The following is a 22,786-nucleotide window of genomic DNA, read 5'->3' as shown; positions in this document are numbered from 1 at the left end:
TGGATGCGAGCTGAGAAGGCCCTAAAACACAGAACCTGAGGCACCTAATTGTGTGTCTCAAGTTCCCTGGCCCTAGCAATGTGGAGCTTACAATTCATCCTAAATCTCTCCTGAAGCCAGAAATGAAGGAAACAAGATGTCAGATGTAGCCAATAGCGTCAAATATGACACTGGAGAAATCCCCTGAGCTTGCTTCGTGAGCTGCTGACAAGAATATATGTGTTATTACATTAGAAATGCTGCTATGTCACAGAGACAGACTTTAGAAGAGAGGAGATGGTATTAAAAAATCTCTCTGCTTTGGCAAACAGGCACAGATAGCAAGCCACTCTTTCAGGCAGTGATTCAGGCTAGAGTTGGACTATTCATAACACATTTCCCCTGTAGCTATGGAGCCTGCAATTTTTGCCTTTCAAAAGATCAAGTGAAGGGTTATTTGGGAGAGGGAAGGGGAGAAAGGCAGAAGGGTGAAGTGAAAGAGGCCACAAGACAGGGTGGGGGGAGCCTCAGTCCGCAAAGACTTCAAGCTGCTCCCCCCACATGGGCACAAGGTCCAACTGTGCAATCCTAGGTCTCATTTACCTTGGGGAGCTGGCCCTTTTAGCTTTAACCTGCACTGGACACCAGCCACGGAGAGCACCAGCAAGTAGCATCACACACCTCACGCGCCTAATACTCATCTCCTGCATGACCCTGTCCCTAAGATCAGAGAGTCAAATGTTGCTCCTCCCCTCAGCATCTGACAGATACACTTTGTCCTCCCTAAAGAACTCAGGCCCATTTTATCAGCTATCACCATGCCCCACCCCTCAATTCCCAAAATTAACCTGGCTACTTCATGTTTACTTTTTTTTCATGTTCTGTTAATGTGGGCTGGCTCAATGCCCCCCTGCACCACACTCATCTTGTGAGTACCTCTGACCAAACCAATCAAGTGTGAGGCAATAATTGGATAAATCAGCTCTGCATCTCTGTGTCATAATCCTTAAATCTAATCCAGTGCAATTCCCCAAATCATTTTCACCAAGGTGAATAATAAGGACATCAGGTGACAATAGCTTAGACATCAATTAGTGCAACCGAGGCATGTGCTGGACCTAGCACCTGCCCTGTCTACCAAACTTTAGTCTTGAAGCTCAGTTGTGATCCACCTGCTGACCTGGCCACCCACATGTGGGCCCAATGCACAATACAATGCCCACAGACCCAGATCTCAACCTTCCTCCTGATGTCTCTTGCAATTGTAAATAACAAGGTTAATGCAAATCCTGGCACACCTAGAGATGAACAAATCCAGAAATGCACACTAGCCTGCAACAAGAAATTAAGCCTGAGAGGCACCCCAAAATCATGGAGGAAATCAATCCCAGTGCACCAGGTATATTGCATATCCCATTGCTCGAAGGTCAGTGATGGACCATATGCACTGAAGTCCTTCTCGATCTCTGAATTCTGTAACTTTGAGCAAACCAGCCATTAAACCAGAAAGTCAGTGGAGCGATAGATGTTGGGAGGGTTTTTTTGTTTATTTGTAATAATCCTAAAACTGTCATGATCCAAGGCTTCACAACTGTTCCTTGTGTTCCTTTCGTTATTCTTGTAACTTGATCACATTTGATTTTTTGATGAGAGGGCATGTACCATCCACTCCCAGACTCAGAGCTTGCTTCAGTATCTTAATTTCTCCAGGTTCTTTAAAAACAATGAATTTTAAACTTTCTTCAGAGAGCTACCATAGCTCTTTAGAAAGTGACTGTGCTACATCTCCTTTAAGGTCAACAGAGTTACTCTGGTGGAACTGCAGAATATGGCTCATTTTATTTCACTGTTTATAGAGTGTCTGAAATTGGTTTAAGTAAAGATGCCTGCAGAGCTGGAAAATATTGATGCTTTGTAGTTTTAGTTGTATGCTATGTATGAAAATATAGCACATAGGATACATACTTTTTTTTCAACCAGCCAGTGCACTCCATGGGAGAATGGCCAGTGAATCCACATATTCACCAATCCAGCAGCCCCTCTGCTAAGTTACTTCCCTTCACTTCCATAAACCTCTTCCACAGCTATCGTATGAAGGATAAGCAGCAGTACTTACTAATTGGAGTGATCATCAAGACAAAAAAAAAAAGAGTCAGATGAGCAACTACATTGTTCTTGTTCAAGCATTCTTTATAAGAATAAATACTGAAACACTCTGAGTGGCAGTACTCCTGGAAGAACGAACACAGGAATAAGCATTTTGGGCCAAATATGCCTCGCTTACACCAGTATAAATCTGAGGAGCTGTCAAAGGTCATCCAAATCAATCTTGACTGCAAGGGAGCTAACAAACAGAGAAGGAAGACTGAATAACTTTCAAAATACTCTGCAAAGCCATTACACAGAATGAGATGGAGAAAAATGGAATATAATGGAGCTGGAGTGAGAGAAAATGTTTTTGGAGAAGATTTAAAGAACCCACGAGATGTCTAAAGGGTGGCACTGTGAACAAAGATTCAAGCATACAGGTACAAATTGGGACTCTGGCTGTTGCGTTCTTGATTAATAAATAGAAAGTGATCTAGTTCCCATAGCAACCTAAGAAGCACAAAGGAAAACTTCATTTCTTAAAGATATCTCTGATGATGAATAGGCATAGACTTTCAAAATACAGAGAACTTTACTACAAAGATCCTCTTTTATCTTAGAGTAAATCTTCCTCCAGAGGTTAATCTCACAGGATAGGTTTTAGCTTTGCAGATAATAGGTCTTGTTTGCACTGGCTTCTTAAGTGGGAATTGCAATCTGTCCAAAAATAATACCCAGTAAATTTGGAACAGTTTTTTTTATTTTCAGCAGTGACATTTCAGTTTAGGCAGAACACGAGATTAAAGGACATTGTCTTTCCAACAGTATCTTCACATGAAGACTTTTCTTGGGTGCTTATAATATTAAACATATCTAATAAGAATCAGTAAATGAAAGGCTCTTTTTTGTAGCATTTTCTTTCTTTGTGAAATAACATTACTGGGTCAATTCATGCTTGGGAAAAGCCCATTAAGTCAATGGATTTATTCAAGAGATGAATTTGACCTAGAACTTCAGCAGTTTTAGATGCACAGCCTCTTCACTATTTCCAGGTTGGCATCTGCAGAGCTGAAATCATTTTTTACTATTCACGAAGTAGATCAGCCTTGGCTCCTGGGAGTATTGGGTTTTGGCAAAATCTGAGCCAAATTCTGCTTTCATTTCCGTGGGTAAGATTCCATCAATTTCATTGAGTTACTCCAGATTCACAGCGTGACTGAGAGCAGAATTTTGCCTTCTCATAGACTCATAGACTCATAGACTTTAAGGTCAGAAGGGACCATTATGATCATCTGGTCTGACCCCCTGCATGCTGCAGGCCGCAAGACCCTTCCCTGGACTCTGCCGTTGAAGTCCCCAATCCTGTGTTTTAGTGACTTCAATTGGCTGAGACCCTCCTGCTAGTGATCCCTGCCCCATGCATTGCTTGGTTTTCCTTGGCTACTATGTTTTACCATTAAACCATTCCCTCCATAAACTTATCCAACTTAATCTTAAAACCAGACAGGTCCGTTGCCCCCACCGTTTCCCTCGGAAGGCCGTTCCAATATTTCACCCCTCTGACGGTCAGAAACCTTCGTCTAATTTCAAGCCTGAACTTCCCCCCGGCCAGTTTATATCCATTCGTTCTCGTGTCCACATTAGTACTAAGCTGGAATAATTCCTCTCCCTCCCTTGTATTAACCCCTCTGATATATTTGAAGATAGCAATCGTATCCCCCCTCAGCCTTCGCTTTGTCAGACTAAACAACCCAAGCTCCTCTAATCTCTTTTCATACGACAGGTTTTCCATTCCTCTGATCATCTTAGTCGCCCTTCTCTGCACCCGTTCCAGTTTGAGTTCATCTTTTTTAAACATGGGAGACCAGAACTGCACACAGTACTCCAAATGAGGTCTCACTAGCGCCTTATACAACGGAAGCAGGATCTCCCTATCCCTACTAGATATACCTCGCCTAATACATCCCAAGGCCGCATTGGCTTTTTTCACCGCCACGTCACATTGTCGACTCATAGTCATCCTGCGGTCCACAAGGACCCCTAGGTCCTTCTCCTCTTCCGTTACTTCTAACCAATGCGTCCCCATCTTGTAACTAAAATTGTTATTATTCATCCCCAAGTGCATCACCTTACACTTTTCACTATTAAATTTCATCCTATTTCTGATACTCCAATTCACAAGCTCATTCAAGTCTCCCTGCAGAATATCCCTATCCTCCTCCGAGTTTGCAACTCCTCCCACCTTCGTATCATCCGCGAACTTTATCAGCCCACTCTTGCAATCGGTCCCGAGGTCAGTTATAAATAGATTAAATAAAATGGGTCCCAAAACCGAACCTTGAGGCACTCCACTAGTAACCTCCCTCCAACCCGACAATTCACCCTTTAATACGACCCTCTGCATTCTCCCCATTAACCAATTCCTTATCCACCTCTGGATTTTCATATCGATCCCCATGTTTTTCATTTTAACCAATAATTCCTCATGGGGTACTGTATCAAACGCTTTACTGAAATCCAGGTATATTAGGTCCACCGCATTTCCCTTATCTAATAAGTCCGTTACTTTCTCAAAGAAGGAGATCAGATTAGTTTGGCACGATCTGCCCTTCGTAAAACCATGCTGTAATTTATTGCATTTGCCATTAACCTCAAGGTCCTCAACTAGTTTCTCTTTCAGAATCTTCTCCAGCACCTTGCACACTACTGATGTTAAACTAACAGGCCTATAGTTACCCGGGTCACTTTTTTTCCCTTTCTTGAAAATAGGAACCACATTGGCTATTCTCCAGTCTAACGGGACCACCCCCGAGTTTACAGATTCATTAAATATAATTGCTAATGGGCCTGCTATTTCCCGCGCCAATTCCTTCAATATTCTCGGATGAAGATCGTCCGGTCCACCCGACTTAGTCCCATTAAGACGTTCTAGTTTTGTTTCTACCTCGGATGCGGTAATCCCCCATCCTGTATGCCCCTCTGTAACGGTGCTAGTATCCCTAATACCTTCATTGGCCTCATTAAACACCGATGCAAAATATTCATTGAGATATTGTGCCATGCCTAGATTATCTTTAATCTCCTCTCCGGCTATAGTCTTCAGCGGTCCCACTTCTTCTTTCTTTGCTTTCTTCCTATTTATATGGCTGTAAAACCTCTTGCTATTGCTTTTAATTCCCCTCGCTAAGTCCAACTCTACATGGCCTTTGGCCTTTCTCACTCTCTCTCTACATTCTCTGATTTCACTAAGATAAGTTTCCTTACTGATCCCTCCCCTCTTCCACTCTTTGTACGCTTTCTGTTTTTTCCTAATCGCCCCTTTCAGTCGGTCGCTCATCCAGCTCGGTCTAAATCTCTTGCTTAGTAATCTTTTCCCCTTTTTGGGGATACAGGCCTCTGACAGCTCATGCATCTTTAACTTAAAGTAATCCCAGGCTTCTTCTGCCTTTAGATCCCTTAATACGTTTGCCCAATCCACTTCCCTTACCAGTCCCCTTAATTTGTTAAAATTGGCCTTTTTAAAATTATAAACCGTAGTCTTTGACTTAATTCTGGTACTCCTTCCATTTAGTTTAAACCGAATTAGCTCATGATCACTGGAGCCCAAGTTGTCCCCCACTACCACTTCCTCAACAAGGTCCTCACTACTTACCAGAATCAAATCTAAAATGGCCTCCCCCCTCGTCGGCTCAGCTACCACTTGATAAAGGAATTGATCAGCAAGCACATCTAGGAACATCTGAGCCCTATTATTGCTTCTGATTATTGGAGGTTTGAAGCCTGATCTTTAGGATCTCGTTAAACCATTAAATCATAGAATTAGTCTGAGAGTGGAATGGCAGTCATTATGTTATGTGTTAGAAATCTGTATGTAAATATAAAATTTAACAATGAACCTCTCAGCAACTTCACCCCAAGTACTGATCACAAGCACCTACTTTTTAAACAGTTACAAACAGGTGCAAGCTTTGGGTTTGTGCCTTTACATAAGGAAGAGCATTTATGGAACCTCTTACTGACTAAAGCAAATGCAAGTCTTCTGGGACTATCTGCATATTAAAGGGAAGTTAAATTATTTATATATAAGCCTTTCCCTGGCTACACATTTTTGATAGCAGGGGACAGACTGATCCAGCTGCCATTCAAGTCAATGGCAAAACTCCGATGGACTTCTGGGGTGAAAGATTAGGACTGTAGTGTTGCCCTCTGATACCCTTACTCACACTAAGTAGTGCCTTACTCCACCACTAGTCCTATTGACTTCTGTGGAATCACTTGTAGAGTAATGTACTATTCAACATGAGTAAAGATATCAGGCTTTAGCCCAGTGAGACTCTGTACAATATTCTGTACAATACAGTTTTTCTCAGACATGAATGATAGCCCTAATGTCTCAATACATATGAAACTTGCTTTAAAAATAATGAACCTATCATACTGCTCGGATTCATCTCATTATGTTTCTGAAATACCAAAAACACACTATAGTTTATACTCTCACCCAAGTGAGACATTTTCCTTTTTATTCTATTTTTATGACTGATAACCTCCAGACAAACCCAAAACCCTTCATTCTGAATGATCTGATTTTCAGCTGGTTTATTTCAATGACCCCTGGCTAACTACCGCTACCACAGTTGTATTGATGGCATATACTCTCTGCTTAACCTCTCACTTAGGGGCCTGCTCCTGCTCCCATTGATGGATTCTTGCCATTAACTTCAACAGGAGTAAAATTAAGCCATTAATTCCTCTCTGTAAACCAGAGATCAGAAAGTTCTTATGTGTGAGATTCATCCCCTGACTGCTAGCAGAAGCACTTGACTGCAGACAACTAGATACACAGCTATCCCACTGCAGTTTTGGTATATAACAGTTATATGTGGTTTTGGTTTATGAAACTGTGAAACTACTAACCGTGATATGTAAGCCAACCCTTAGATCAATCTTTGTACTAGATAACTGGAGGATAGCTAATGTAACAGCAAAGGCGGCTCCACAGGCAATCCTGGCAATTGCAGGCCTGTAAGCCTAACTTCAGTACTAGGCAAATTGAATGAAACTATAGTAAAGAACCGAATTATCAGACACATTGATGAACACAGTTTGTTGGGGAAGAGTCAACCTGGCTTTTCTAAAAGGAAATCATTCCTCACCAATCTATTAGAATTCTTTGAGGGGGTCAACACACGTGGACAAGGGTGATATGGTGATATAGCATACCTGGACTTTCAAAAAAGCCTTTGACAATGTACCTCACCAAAGGCTCTGAGGCAAAGTAAGCTGTCCTGGGATAAAAGGGAAGGTCCTTTCATGGATCAGTAACTGGTTAAATGATAGGAAACAAAGGGTAGAAATAAATGGTCAGTTTTCACAGTGGAGACAGGTAAATAGTGGTGTGTCCCCCAGGGATCTGTACTGGAACCAGTGCTGTTCAACATATTCATAAGTGATCTGGAAAAAGGAGTAAGCAATGAGATGGCAAAGTTTGCAGATGATACAAAATATTCAAGGCAGTTAAGTCCAAAGCTGACTGTGAAGAGTTACAAAGAGATCTCACAAAACTGGGTGACTGGGCAACAAAATGGCAGATGAAATTCAATGTTGATAAATGCAAAGTAATGTATATTGAAAAACATAATCCCAACTATACATACAAATTGATGGGATCTAAGTTAGCTGTTACCACTCAAGAAAGATCTTGGAGTCATCGTGGATAGTTCCCTTTAAACATTTGCTCAATGTGCAGCGGCAGTCAAAAAAGCTAACAGAATGTTAGGAACTATTAAGAAAGGGATAGATAGTAAGACAGAAAATATCATAATACCCCTATATAAATCCAGGCTACACCCACACCTTGAAAACTGCATGCAGTTATGGTCATCCCATCTCAGAAAGATGTATTAGAATTGGGAAAAGTACAGAGAAGGTCAACAAAAATTATTAGGGGCGTGGAACAGCTTCCATATGAGGAGAGATTAAAAAGACTGGGACTGTTCAGCCTGGACAAGAGATGATTAAGGGGGAAGATGATCGAGGTCTGTAAAATCATGAATGCTGTGGAGAAAGTGAACAGGGAAGTGTTATTTATCCCTTCACATAGCACAAGAGCCTGGGGTCATCCAATGATTTTAGTAGGGAGCAGTTTTAAAATAAACAGAAGGAAGTACGTCTTCACACAACAACGCACAGTCAACCTATGGAACTCATTATGGGAGACATGTGACAGCCAAAAGTATAACTGGTTTCAAAAGATAATTAGATAAATTCATGGACGCTAGGTCCATCAATGAGTATTAGCCAAGATGGTCAGGGACACAGACCCAAAACCTCTGACTGTCAGAAGCTGGGATTGGATGACAGGGGATGGATCACTCGACAATTACCCTGTTCTATTCATTCCCTCTGAAACATCTGGCACCAACCACTATAGGAAGACAAGATCCTGGGCTAGATGGACCATTGGTCTGACCTAGTAGGGCCATTATTATCTTCATGTATAACCTATCACTTCAGGGGTTGGCACATTTTGGACCGGATTCTTATTTTGCAAGTTAGTATAAATCAAATCCATTAAGTCAACTGACCTATTCCACTTGACAGTACTTCCTCCTACTCAACCTCTTCTCATTTCAAATGCCTCCTAAAAATCCAGATCTTCCCTGTTGTTGAAAAACATGAATTTATTATCACTCACTCCTGAGACCTGCTGCCCTCTCAAGCTATGGAACCTTTACATGGAACACACTGAGTAACCACATAATCTTTATCTTCTTATACCCCATCTCCTCTGTTGTTCATTACAACCTTTCCTTACATCACGGGTCAAATTAGACTGTATAATCTTTGGGGAAAAGGCTATGTCTTTTTCTTTTTCTTTTGTAAATAAAGCCACAGTAATCAAATTAAAGTTATTCCTGTGTTACAGCACCGTAATTGAGAGCAGCATCTGGCCTTCTCTCTTGCTGTTATAGAGTGATGTACTTTCTCACCTGGCTGGCTCTCAGATGTCCTGGCCACCCAAAGAAAGGTGTAATGGTGTCAAGAAAAAAAAAGGAAGAGAGAGGTGAAAAAAGAAAACTGGGACAAAAATGAAAGGGGGAAAAAAATACCCTTTCACACAAACAGAGAAGACCCAAGCAACAAAGGTTGGGTCTGATATTTCCCAAAGTTTGGGGACTGCCTCGGTGCTGGGGTTTTGGTTTGGGCCCATCTCTAGTCAACATTCCCATTATGATAGCAGTATATGTTTCAGTTGCTTTAACTGAGAGCCAATAAAGTAAAAGTAAAAAAAGTTCTAGAGTGGTAAAATATAATTATACTCATCAGTGACACATTAAAACTTAAAGTACTTTTTAATATTATTTCATGTTATTGTTCAGAGAAACGTAAAAGGCAATACAATTAGCAATAACTTGAAATTAAGCAATTACAAAATCTTGATCCTTAAAGGAAGATCGTAGTGTAATATCAAATCATTTCTAGCCATTGCCTTTAATTAAATTTAAAAAGGCGAGCAAGGGCTTGATAATGCCAGGCGCTGAATACCTCCATCTCCCTCTGACTGCAAGAAGAGCTGGGTGTGATTAGCACATTGCAGGCTCAAGGCTAAGTCAATTAATTTTTCCTCCAAGCAATTTAATGAAAAGGTGATAGTTAATAAACAAACGGAAAGCTAAAACAAAGAGTGCATAAAATTATACTCACAGTGTATAAAGTTAAGTGTGTGCTTGAGTCATTTCAGGATCTGGTTCTAATTTGATGGAACTACTTGTGTGAGTAAATTATACTCAATGGGGGAAATTCAGTACAGAGGGCCAGTAATGTAAGTAATGTTTCCAGAATCAGACCCTGGCTAAATACTGTGAACAGACATAATGAAACATCACCAGGATTTCCAAAACACCTTTGGAATTCATTTTTAATATTCAAGCCTCTATGGTAATATTACAAATCCCTTTCAGTTTTACTTTATCTAGTCAAACATAAATACTCCTCCAGCATAATGCCATTATGCTCGTAACATTAATGTCAATACTTCCCTTCGGGAATAGAAAAGGCACCAAACAATTTCCCAAACCAGAGAACTCCAACTGAAATTAGAGTCTTTGACTTTTGACCAACAGTCTTTGAATGTAATCTTTGAATGTACCTTTAATCTTTGAATGTACCTTTCTTATATCAAAACATGAATTATTTTTACACCACATATTATCTCCACTCCAGGTTTATTGTTCTGGAGAAAGTGTGTGTGTTTCGGGTGGTGGGGGGGAAATCAGTTTGTTACAAAGTGGAAGAGAAACCAAATAACTTTCTCCATGACCTCTAGGTGATGTATATTAGCTAACAATTCTAACAAAATCACAAAGTCAATGAAGTCAATGGGAGTTGTGCACACATAACTGAGGGCACAATTTGGCCATAGATTTTTAATAAGTTAAATCCTGCTCCCACTGTAATCAATGGGTGCTTTGCATTTGGCTTCAAAAGAAGCAGGGGGAGGACCAGTAGAGTTGGAAATAACACTGATAATACCAGGATAATATGCAGATCAGTCATTAGTAGTCACATGCCAAAAAGGATTCCTGACACCAGAGACCTCTACTGGCTTACTTACCCAGCCCTTTTATAGCTACCCACATGGATGATTGAGCTCTTACTGAACACGATGTGAACACAAGGACATCCATCCCAGCATCCTTTCATGTTTGTTTTAGCCAGGAATTGAGCTTGGTATTAGTCTGGCAAGTTTTCAGGGAGCCACGTTTGAGAAGAATTTAATTCAATAAGTTCTTCCAGAATAAAGTCTCTCTCAAAGATGGTTTCAAACAACTTGGAAAATATAAAGCAGGATCTGTATTGAATGGCAAATTCAATATTATAGGATTATGTGTGAGCCATGTTTTATTTTTGCCTGCCATCAGACAAAATTATAATCTTTGGATTTCTTCCTCCGAGGTCCATTGGATATTAACAATTTTAACTCAGAAGCTTTAGCTGCCCAAGTATAGGACAGTAAAGTATCCATTTTAATTGACATAATTTTCAGAGAACAAATAATGTTGTAGCAAGTTCTGACAAATGATTTAATGGAATGACCAAATCAATAGACAACTGTACTCAGGTCACACTGGTTTAACAAAGGCTGCAAATCTGAATATTTGATTGGACTCTCCAATGGTTTTAACTAGAAAAAAGTGAAAGAACTGAAATGAGTATGACTTTACCCTTGACAGTATAATCCTATAATTTCCTCTGAATGACAAAAAAACAATTAAATGATTAGTGTGTTTTCAGAGGGGTCGTTATCACTAGCTACAGTTCCAGACGTGCATTCCCTGTAATAATTTTCTTTTTTACAGTTTGATAGATAATAAAGCCTTCTGACAGCTTGTGGTTCCCAGCTATATAGTTGCACAAGGAGGGGAGACATAAGTGTTACATATGTATCTACTGACAGATGTGAAGAGAAACCAAGTTCTCAAAACCTTCCATAGCAATAATGATCAATATTGCCTCGTCTATATCCATTTTTTGTCATGTATACAATTATTGGGCCTATTCCCGTGAGTTGCTGAGTAACTTTCCCTCCCACTGGAGTAAACAAGTATTGAGGGTGCTCAGCAAATTATGGTATCAGAGAGAAATGGCAAAAATACATAACTCTGTTTGCCAGTCATTTCAAAGGGGAGACAAAACATTCGTAAGTTTTTCTTTGACCTCCTTGAATTGTGATACATTCTTCTTCCAGCTTTAGCAATTTGAAAAGCTGTCAGCAGAACTTACTCTGGAGGGCTCCATATAGGAATCAACCCAATCGCCTCCCAAATGAAACAGTCTAAAGTTAGCATTTCCCAAAGATGGGTATAGTCTCTTGACAAGGTATTTACTATCAGCACATCCACCTTCACAGGGATGTAAGCAGCTGGAAACTAGCACTGTACAAAGATTGCTTTTTAAAATGTCATACTGAGAATTTCCTTGTATAGTAACTAGAATTAGGCTGAAACCACATTTTGAACAGCGCCTAGTGATTATGAGTCTCTGAATTTTTTGGTGCTCAATTTAAGACCCCTTGGAGGGTCCTGATTTTCAGAAGATGGGTGCTCAGCACTTTATGAAAAGCTGGCCCCTTTAAGGTGTCTTAAGTTGGGCGCCCAGAATCACTAGTCACTTCAAAATTTAGGCCAGAATCTGGTTTTGGGAAGAAATTACTTCAAAACTGAAGGGGATTCAGATCTGAGATTCCAGTTCAGGCCCATCTCTAATAACTGCAATGTCAGAAAATAGTTTATTTTTAAATTTTGCCATGTATAGCATTTTGTTTTTCAAACTGGAGTACCATTTATATAATTTTGTTTTTTAATTCCAGATGACCCGAGAATATGCAGAGCATGCATTCAGAATTACTATATGTAAGTTCAACTCTTTTAGCGTCACTATGTTTTCTGAACCGAAAACAATGCTCCTGAAGGTACTGGTGATGCCATACCAGTTAGCTTCAGAGTTGCTGCTTGAACAAAGAGGGGTTGTGGAGGAACTTTAAAAAGGGGTGGGGAGATTGGTGTGGGGGAGAACCCCTCAAACACTAAAGCAAAGCATTATTCACTTGAGGATACTTAACACTTTGGTCTTAACTATCACTGACCATAATAAGCGTGGCTAAAATTTATCACCAAACAGAATCGGGTTGTTTTCATCTTTTCCCGCTCCTACCTAAGTCAATGGCAAAATCCCCAAAGGGAGCAGGTTCATGCCTGATATCTGATATTCAGTGGTGACAATAAACAGATCCAGCACTCTAACACTGTCAAGCTATTGAGATGAGCAGCCAATGGCATAACAAACAATAGCCTACATGTTTACCTGCTTGTGGGAAAGCCTTACTCTATTGAAAATGGCAAGTATCCAGCCTCACATCAGTGTTCAGGAAGCTTTTGTCTTTCGGTACCTGATCCTGGAAATTTACCTGTTGGCAAATTCCAAAATTAATCCCCATATATGCTACAGTTGATATCCAGTATCTACAGGGCCCAGTAGTAAGTATTTGCAGTTGTAATTAATGTAATGTTTGCAGTTAGAAAATACATATTACAATCTTCAACATTCATGCTGTAGATTAAGTAACATCCAAGATTAAAAACTGGCTGATAGGTCTCAAAATGTAATTGTAAACAAGGAATCATCATTGAGTGTATGTTTCTAGAGGGACTTCAGAAAAGATCAGTTCTTGGACCTACATTACTTAATATTTTTATCAATAACCTGGAAGAAAACAAAATCATCACTGATAAAGTTTGAAAGTGACACAAAGAATGGGATAAATGATGAAGAGGACAGGTCATTGATACATTTTAAAATCAAGATTGGACGTTTTTCTAAAAGACATGCTATAGTTCAACAGCAGCTATTGGACTTGAAACAGGAATTAATTCAAGAAAGTCCTATGGCCTCTATTATGCAGGAATTCAGATTAGATTATCACAACGGTCTCTTCTGGCTTTCAAATTTGTGGATCTATGAATCTATGTATACACATACATGACTGTGTGTACAAATATGGTGTAACGCATGTTCAGATGGCCAGTTATTATCAAGCAACTGCAATAAATGTACAAATTAGGCACACAATTGTGTGCATTAATTTTTTTAAATCAAACTTTACAAGTATATTTGAGAACCATAATATTAACAAACCTGGCTTTTAGAGTAGTGTTGAACTAGGTAGCTATTTAGTTTGTGAGTAATTGTATTACATCTGCTTAGGAATTACGTATGTTCACCACACTTACAAAAATGAACTCCATGACCTCACACAGATTTATTAAACTTACTAAAAATGTTCTGTCACTAGGTATAAGCAGCATTGCTATAAGAACTGCCCTGAGAACACCTACAATGATGAGAGAACTCTCCAGTGTATAGAATGTGATGAAAACTGCAACAGCTGTGACCAGTACGAGTGCTACTGGTGTAAAAAAGGCTTTTATCTCTTAGGTAAGCAAAGTAACAGGTAATGTACATATGCAGTGTCAAAAATTATTTGGGAGCCTTGCACTGAAAGCCAAAATTCGGACCTAATTCTCTGAGGTTCCTGAGCATCCTCTATAGATGTCATTGTGAATCAAGGGCACCTTGTAGAAGCAGGCCCTTTGTGTAAATACAAGGGATCTTTTGGTTCAAAAGTCCCAAAATGTTTGACTATGAATTCCAACTGGGATTTTTATTTTTAACAAGTGTTTGGCTTCAATCCCCTCTCTTTGAGCACGTACAGGAAAAGATTTATATTTGATAGAGCTATGTGAAACAAGGTGGTTTTAGTTCTACAGAGTCAAGCAAACCTTTTCTTTGCTTTTAATTTGTGTGACTTTGCACATTCTAGTTTAACTTTGACTTTCAGGTCTGAACAAATAAACCTCAAATGTTCTGAGCAAAACCCAGTTAAAACCACTAAATTTCATATCAAACTCGCACAAAACTAAGAATTCCTCATAAAACTATTAAGCAGCCAGGGCTAATTCAGACAATATTTCCAAACCTGAACTACAGGGAGTCCCAAACATATGGCAGAGCCACCCCTCCAGTTCTGGGTGCTATGGAGCACAGCTTCATGCTGATAGAAAGGTCTGTGGTGATAAGAGAAAGACCAAGGCTGCCTCGAGGTTACCATGACCATTGCTGGAGTACATTGTAAGTGCCTCTATTCTCCTGTTTAATTTGAAAGCCCTATCAACTTTTCTCCTGTCTCCTTCTGCAAACCTATATATTACCATTTGTATATCCAATTCCAAACACAAGACCTGTTGCCCCCTACCTGATTGTGGGCATTGGAAGGAAGTCAAATTCAATTTTGGGCTTTGCAAGGAACCTCAGATTTGCTCAAACTAGCCCTGAGTCTATCTTATCTATTTTAGTGTTTACACTGCTGAACATCACCATGGTATCAGAGCACCTTCGCTGTGGCAGCTGAAGATCTGAATCAACCCAGGTTCACTCAATATTGACCCCACATTTGCTGGAATCTTAAAATTAATCAAACCTTGGGTCTAGATTTGGATCTTAGATGTTTGTTGTCCCATTTTAGAGGTAGGGTTCAATCATGAAATTCAGATCTATATCTGAACTTTAACAAGATGGTGAGTGTTAGTATTTTGAGATAGACTCAGTTCTATATAAACCTTGGTAGAGAATAGCTTGAAAGATTTGTGAAGTTTTCTATAAGGACATGGGCGGAGTTTAAAGTTTGCAATAAAATTTAAAACCGGGGCCGGGGTGATGGGGGGAGGCACAACAAAAATTTCACACTGTTCTACTGTTCTGTTTGTTTCTCTTAAAATTGCCTGAGAGAGAGTTCAGGGACATATGCCTTCCCCAATCTCAAGTAGCCAGGATTATTCAAAATACACAAGTCTAATCTTGGATGCTGAAACCTAAAGAATACAGTTTTGGAGCAGTAATGGGTCTCAGCTGCAGGATTCCCAATTGATTTTAATTTTCATTTCTAATTGGTTTTAATAGGAATCATAATACTGAAACCACACACAATCTTTCAAAATGTATCCCTGAATTTCCAACAGGGGAGTTGAAGACTAGAGATTAAATTTCACTAATAATCCTTAAGAACACAGTATCGCTGGTGTTGCTGTTCTCCACAACACCCAGAATGGATAGGTCTATAAAGCATTTCTTCATCTTGTGGTTCTCAACCTGTGTGAGTGATACTATGACTTAAAGGCTCTATCTATGTTGTAGATGGGAAATGTGTGAGTGACTGCGGGGCTGGTTTCTACAGTGATGAGGACTTTGCAGAATGTGAAGAGTGCCATAGGACCTGTGCAACATGTGAAGGGCTCAACTTTGATGACTGCACCAGCTGCAAAGAGAATTTACAACTACTGCATGGGAAGTGTGTGAATCCAAAAAACATGGTAGTGGAGAGGAAATTCTGGAATGGTATGTTGCTAGATCCTTTGATCCCTTTCATTTCACCCCTGTGGACTATTATGATTAGAAATGTTTAGAAAGGTATCCAACCCCTTGTTTTCAAGATCTTATAGATTGGATAAAACTACCTTATATCTAGTAGACTGAGAAGTAAAGGAATCATACTGACTATGAGTATAAATCTGGTCACAGAGGGTGGAATTCACCCTTTGGCAGAACGCCTAAAACTTATGCACAATTTAAATCCAGTTTAGGCCCTATTTTTGAGGCCTTGTGTTGGCTCCCTGAACAGGGTTGAATTTCACTTTGAATGAAGTATAGAGTATATTGTAAGTAATTTAATGGATTCTCAAATTTAAGAATAACTATAATGATCTAATGGACTGAACACTGGATTTGGAGTAGGAGTTCTTGAAGTCTAGCCCCAGCTCTGCCAGTAGCTTAATCTGTGACTGCCCAAGGTCACTTCAACTCTCTCTATCTCGGATTCCCCATCTATACACTGGAGATAATATTTTTACTCCCACAAGAGCATGGCAAGGTATTAATTAATGTCAGTGAAACATTCTGAAATGCAAAATGCTATTGCTGAGTATTAGCATCATTACTGGAACAGACCAAATGATTTGATGTAAATATATATATATTATATCTTTTTTGTTTTCATGAACTACCTGCAAACAGATCACAGTACTTTCACATTTGTTCACTGTAAAACTTACTTACATATTTCTTCAGAAAATAATTCTTAATCTGTAGATGATTAATGAACAATTCCTTGTGACTATTGGTAATTTGCACTATGTACTGTGTTGGTATTTTTTTATTCCCGGTTTGCATGATTTATGCATCAAATCAAAGCAGCGCTACTTGTGAATTTTATGAATTCACTTTTTGTGAATATTTGTATACAAGCTTTAAAGTAGGCTTTTTAAAATGAAATTCACTGCCGTGCAGAGGCCCAGCACAAGCCCTCTGCATGGCTTAAGTCCCACACTAGGGACTAAATAGGACTTCAATGAAGCATAGGCCGGCTACTGGCTGTCTGAATGGGCGTGAATTTCACCCTGTGTGAACATTCAAATTAGTAAAGCTCAAGTGCTCAGATGCTCATTGAAAGTGAACATGAGAGTCACAAACGTGGTCAAATCAAAATTTGCATTCAATGATTCAAATGTATTTATATCGATTTAAAAGAGCAAATACAAGAACGGCTGTCCTGAGATCTAGATGGCTTTGCCATTAACTAACATCTATATAAATCCTTCTGCTAGGTGGTGTTGGTAGCAACAAGAAAATGTTCGCACTAGTAGCTCATCTCTAATTATTGTGTAATGTTTCCAAACTAATGTACTTCCTATCCATTAAAAGGTGTTGTGCCCAACAGAAGCATATTTCTTATCTGCAAAAACAATATATGTAGAGGCCCTGAATTTGCTTTTATTTGGCATCTAGATGCTTTCTTCTGGTTACAATTATCTATAACTATGAATAAATAATGACACATAGGAATTTTGTCTCATCTGAGGATCTCATTTTGTTCCACCAAGACAAGTAAGTATTATTATTCCCATTTGATTCCCATTTATTCAGGACTGAGCCACAAGTAAAATGACATGTCCCAGGTCACACAGTGAGTCAGTGACAGAATAAAAACCTCAAGTCACTTCACTCCCACTCCCTGCAATAACCAAACAAAATACACAGCTAGCTGTGTCATGTTCATTAGGGTGGCAATCTAGTCAAAATCCCCGAACCCCCATAGTTTAACTCAATAACTACCACGAGTGCCTTTGAAAAAGCTTCTTAAATCTTTTTATATTAAAAAGTATGCTAAAAAAGTGAAGGCAGACAGGATTGTGGCTGAGGTGTGTTGGACCTTGATCACAACTCACAAATAACAATGCCATTACCTTCATCTCTGCTGGACTATGTCTGAGCACATGGATCCAGACAATGTAGCTGAAAATGTTACAATGGATTTAGTAACTGAATTGACCATTCATATTGGACAAGTTGGTTCATAACCAATCTTTTGAGTCTCCGTGAGACAAAAAACTTTTGTCTCAGTTTGGCTCCTAGACAAACAAGTTAAAGGGCACCATACCAGAGCATGCTAAGAGATAAGTCAATGTGAAGGCAGAATTCATTTACATTTTGAGAGATTAATGTAGGTAGGACAGGATTAAAAATCGCTTTCTGGGTGTAGAGTATACATTTTTTGTATGTCTAACTTTCACTTCCATTTCTTGTGTGAGGATAAATAGAAGACCAGAATCATGAATTTTCATGAGTATATAGACCAACGTCTAAGACAGTGTGTATATAAAAACTTCCTAAATTATACTTATTTTGTGGGTACTCTTGTGGGCTAACAATTCAATTCCAAACTGGGAATTTGTTAATAAATCATATCAAGGCCTGAAATAAGGAAACAGAGCTTGTCTGGCATCCAGACATTTCAAAGGAAAGGCAAGCCAAGAAAAAAAAAAATGTTTGAGCTCTGTGTTTGTAGCTCAAAACATCTGTATTTTATCTGATGTACCAGATGATGAAATGACTTTGGGAGCCAGGAGACATACTAGTGTAGGCTTGATTCACCAAGTGATTACACACACCCTATCAACTGGACTAGACATTTTGCAAGCTGAAATCAGGTCTTAATTTTGCCAGTTCACTGGAAATACCACACCCTGAGCTTGTATGCTCCTCAGTCAGACAGTGTAGCCTTGCGTATTCTTTTGCGAGGTGCAAAGGACATGTTTCTGTTACAGATTCAACATGGAGTATGTGCCTCTTCACATGCAAATCATTTCAAAATAAAATTAGTCATTAATTATGTAAGGTAAGTATACAGCCAGTACAGCTCATATCACACATTGTAACACAGAATGGAAGTAGCATCCAAAAAGAAGCCATTGCGAAGTGTACTAGAAGCCTTACACCAACTGCATGTGCCTGTGCACATTTTCTTTCCCTAAATACCAAATTAAACAACAAGAATTAAAAAACATAACATGTTAATAGAGGGTTGGTGGGGAGAAGACAAAATATTCAGAAATTAGAGGATTACAGGAATTACAGGCCAGCTGGTACAATTCTTTATAGGTCCACTAATTTCAGTGTAGCTATGTTGATTTACACCAACTAAGGATCTGGCTCTAGGTGTGCATTTTGTGGTGTATCTGGAAAGAGATGTGAGACTAGTGAGGGGATAGGGACTAGTGGATAAGGCAGAGAAATGGGGAATATGGAATAAGGGGGAGAGGAGGAGAAAAAAATCTAGATGGAAAATTTTATGACATTTACAGAGGAGGATTTAGCACCATAGAAGGAGGTAGGGGACTTTTTTAAATAGCATCCATATGTGAAATGTAACTCTGTCAGAGGCAGACAACACTTATTCACTAACCTATACATATTTTTCATCATCCCCATTGGAGTTGCATGCAGATTTTTTATTCGAGGCATTCATTCATTAAATTAATCTTATGGCTGTTATGTGATAACCAGCTTGGGAATTAATGGTTACTGGGGGTTGTGAATTACTTCTCACCTAACCTACCAGTACCCTTGAATTTATAATTCTCATAAGTCTTTGAGATGGGATAGGTTCTAGTATTTTATTACCTCTGTATATTGTTTTCATTATGTTTTATCATGTCTATTTAATTGTAATTAGCTTTTCGAGATATGTGGTCTATTTTATGTATTTTTATTCAGGGCTGTATCATTTTTGCAAGGCCAGTGCCATAAGCAGAATAAAATCTAACAAACTAAACAGCATCCTCACTGGAAACAACTGGCTTTCATTCAAATCACATCCTTACTACACAGTATACAGAACAAACAGGTCACCTTCTAAAAGTAATGTACACATGGTTACAACCCAGGCAGTACAGCTCCTTCTATGTGCCTCACTGCAGCAATGTATTGCATGTTTTTGACTTTGGGTTTACAAAAAAAAAAAAATTTCACAAAAAAAATCAGGTTTTCTTTAGCAGAACCTGCTGTATTTTCAATTAGGAAGCAAAGGAGAGTAATTGCAAATGTGGGTGGGGAGCCAGTTTGCTATCATGAACTGAAATAAATTAACTTTTTAAATCCCTTCTCCCTTATATATGAGCATAAATAAATGTGGTCCCTAAACAGAAAAAACAAATGTACTGAGTCCATAGGTGGTTTTTATAAATGTGAATAAAATGGTTTGATCCTAAGCTGCACAGGTGTGAAGGATTGTTGTGTGCATAAGCACAAGGTAAAAACTAACGAGCAGGCCAGGGATCACAGGGAAACCGACCATGCATTAATGAGAACTCTGCTGCTGCTGCCTAGCAGCATGAGAAAGACCAAAGAATGGACTGTAGAGCCCTGGAGAAGGACTGGGATCCCACAGGTCCCACTGCCATAATAGCAGAAGCAGAACTAAATATAGTCCCATACAGAGCTCTACTGTTCAGCTAAGTAGCTAATTTGAATGCTGAGGATCACATTTAAACCAATGTCTCTTCAGACACACCCATTCATCCTGCATTCTTGAAAGTGAGTAGGCATTCAAGAAGCTTCAAGTTTACTTTCACTCAATGTGAAAGATTACATTGGATATTTTTAAGGATGGGTGTACTCTTTCTTTAGGTCTGTAGCAGATGAGTCTAAGGGAAATCTTAAGTAGAAGCATGAGAAAGATAAAAAGTAACTGTAGGGACCCTTGACTTCAGTACCAACATGGTCAGGATATCACCCACTGTTATCTTCCTTAGAACAAAGTTCCTTGTTCAGTGTTAAAAGAAATCAATGCTTACTGTGATTGTTTATCACTGTCCCATGTCCTGTTGTCGGAGGTAGACTGACATTTTGAACTAGCATAAATAAGAAAGGAAGAAAATCAAAGTTGAGCCCTTCCTAAAACTTTCAGTTTGATAAGATCATGGAATGGCCTGAACAGATGGAATGCTACCCGAACTGCCATAAAGTTTAACTCAGAAAGTGGCAAAAGTACAAGTCGGTTCCCTAGTTTCTGCAATGGGGGAGTGAAGCTGAAAATATTTATAAATTGCTTGCCTTTACTGATGAAGGAAACAAGAATCAACATGATATTGAGGCAGATTCTGGCCCCAATGGAAGCTTACATGTGTGACATTTTAGTTTCTGCAAAATCATCCAAGCTCTGAAGGTCTGGAAAAGGTTTTTTTGCATTTTTTTTAAACCAGCAGTGAAGTAGCAAACATTATCATCAATAAGCTTCAGAGTAAACATTCCATATATATGAATAAGGGCAGTCCACACTTCTCTCTGACTGACGTATTATTTCAGGCTGTCTGCTGAATTAGCAAACGTCATTGCAATAGTGGACATCTGGCTCACATATTTAAAGTCTTCTTCGCAACCATAAGGATTAGAGATTTCAATTTTTAAATGAAAGCTTAGATTCCAGAGCCCAAGAAGGAATCCTCCAGATACAGGTAACAGCTGGCCAAGCAGCCATGAGCTGGTCTCATTTAATGCTTGGTGTAATATAACTATTGAGGGGTACAGTAGGTCAGAATGCAAGGCTAACTGCCAGAGCTGGCAATTCTTTTTTGTAGTCTCATCAACCTTTTTACTTCAGAGATACAACTCCTCCACTAACTAATTCTACTGCTTCCTTATGGAAGAATTCTACTTGCCCACATGCCCAGAGTGAGTAAGTAATGGGTCAGTGACAAGTAAAATATTGTGTGGCAGAAACTGGCCATCTGGTTTCTCATTATCATCAGAGCACAGGCCAATAAATACATTTTGTCCCTAGGCTGGCAAATTTTCTTGACAACTTTTCCAGACTGTTCTATGTATAAAAACATTGGTCCCATCACGGCAGGTGCAGTGCACAGGGATGTACCACAAAATCTTTTTCAGTATATTACTCATTTTGAAGGATATTTAGGGCATCACCCGGACTACTTTGTTTTTTCAAAATGAGTGTCCAATTGCTACTATTAAAATAAATGACAGTTTTGAAGCAGGGAGAACTCGACAATTCAGAATTCAGACAGGCCCAATTAATTGCAAGCTTTTCATATTGGTGCTAGGAAGAGAATCCTCCAGTTGAGGGTTTAAGTATTTATTTCAGATTGGAAAGTTATAAACTAAAGTAGAGTAACTGGATTATAGACATTTTCTTGTGTCTCCCAGGAAAAATATCACAAAAGCTTAACTGCTTGTGCATATTCCCCTCTGGTGGAGACTGTAATGTATTGCAAAGACTGACTATCACAAATGTTGCCAAGAAAAACAAACATTAAACTATAATCTTGATCGCTGAAATATTTCATTGTAAATGAAAGTTGATATTTCTTAATTGTAAACAGTTAAATGTTTTCAAGACAATTTCTCTATAAACATTTCTCAGCAGTTGTTAAGTGTCTCTGTCTTAGCCTTATCTAATTACTATTTATTATTTATGTTGCCTGAAGTGTCAGTCAGGATCAGAGTCTCATAATCTTGGCAGAGGCTACTACAGCTATATTTCTGTTTCCCTTTTTTAATCTTCATAACTGGTATTAAATGACAACACTTAGAACAGTTTTCCCTGTCTACAGAGAGGATTTCAAAGGAAATAAAATATAAAAGACATCAGTGGAAAAGGGGCTGCATATGTGACTGCTGAGAAGTTACATAAAATTTTGTATTCCATCTTGATACAAGAAAATCTCAATTTCTGTAGGAAATCATTGCAGCCTTGAGAAAGATTGAAAGTGCTAAGAAAGGATAGAGTGACCTTAGAAATGCAATAGAT

At 39.0% G+C, this 22,786-nt stretch overlaps 1 protein-coding gene across 1 annotated transcript in view; it reads left to right on the top strand.

Annotated features, from left to right (window-relative positions):
- Window positions 1-22,786, top strand: part of PCSK5 (proprotein convertase subtilisin/kexin type 5) — a 295,959-nt gene that overhangs the window by 252,998 nt on the left and 20,175 nt on the right. Inside the window, exons 25-27 of the mRNA XM_054032645.1 lie at window positions 12,440-12,482; window positions 13,922-14,064; window positions 15,820-16,020. Of these exons, the coding sequence (XP_053888620.1) occupies window positions 12,440-12,482; window positions 13,922-14,064; window positions 15,820-16,020 (387 nt within the window). The remainder of the gene's footprint in view (window positions 1-12,439; window positions 12,483-13,921; window positions 14,065-15,819; window positions 16,021-22,786) is intronic.

The sequence above is a fragment of the Malaclemys terrapin genome, chromosome 6 (assembly GCF_027887155.1).
Source record: "Malaclemys terrapin pileata isolate rMalTer1 chromosome 6, rMalTer1.hap1, whole genome shotgun sequence".
Lineage (NCBI taxonomy): Eukaryota > Metazoa > Chordata > Testudines > Emydidae > Malaclemys > Malaclemys terrapin.
This window is presented reverse-complemented; position numbering and strand designations above follow the sequence as displayed.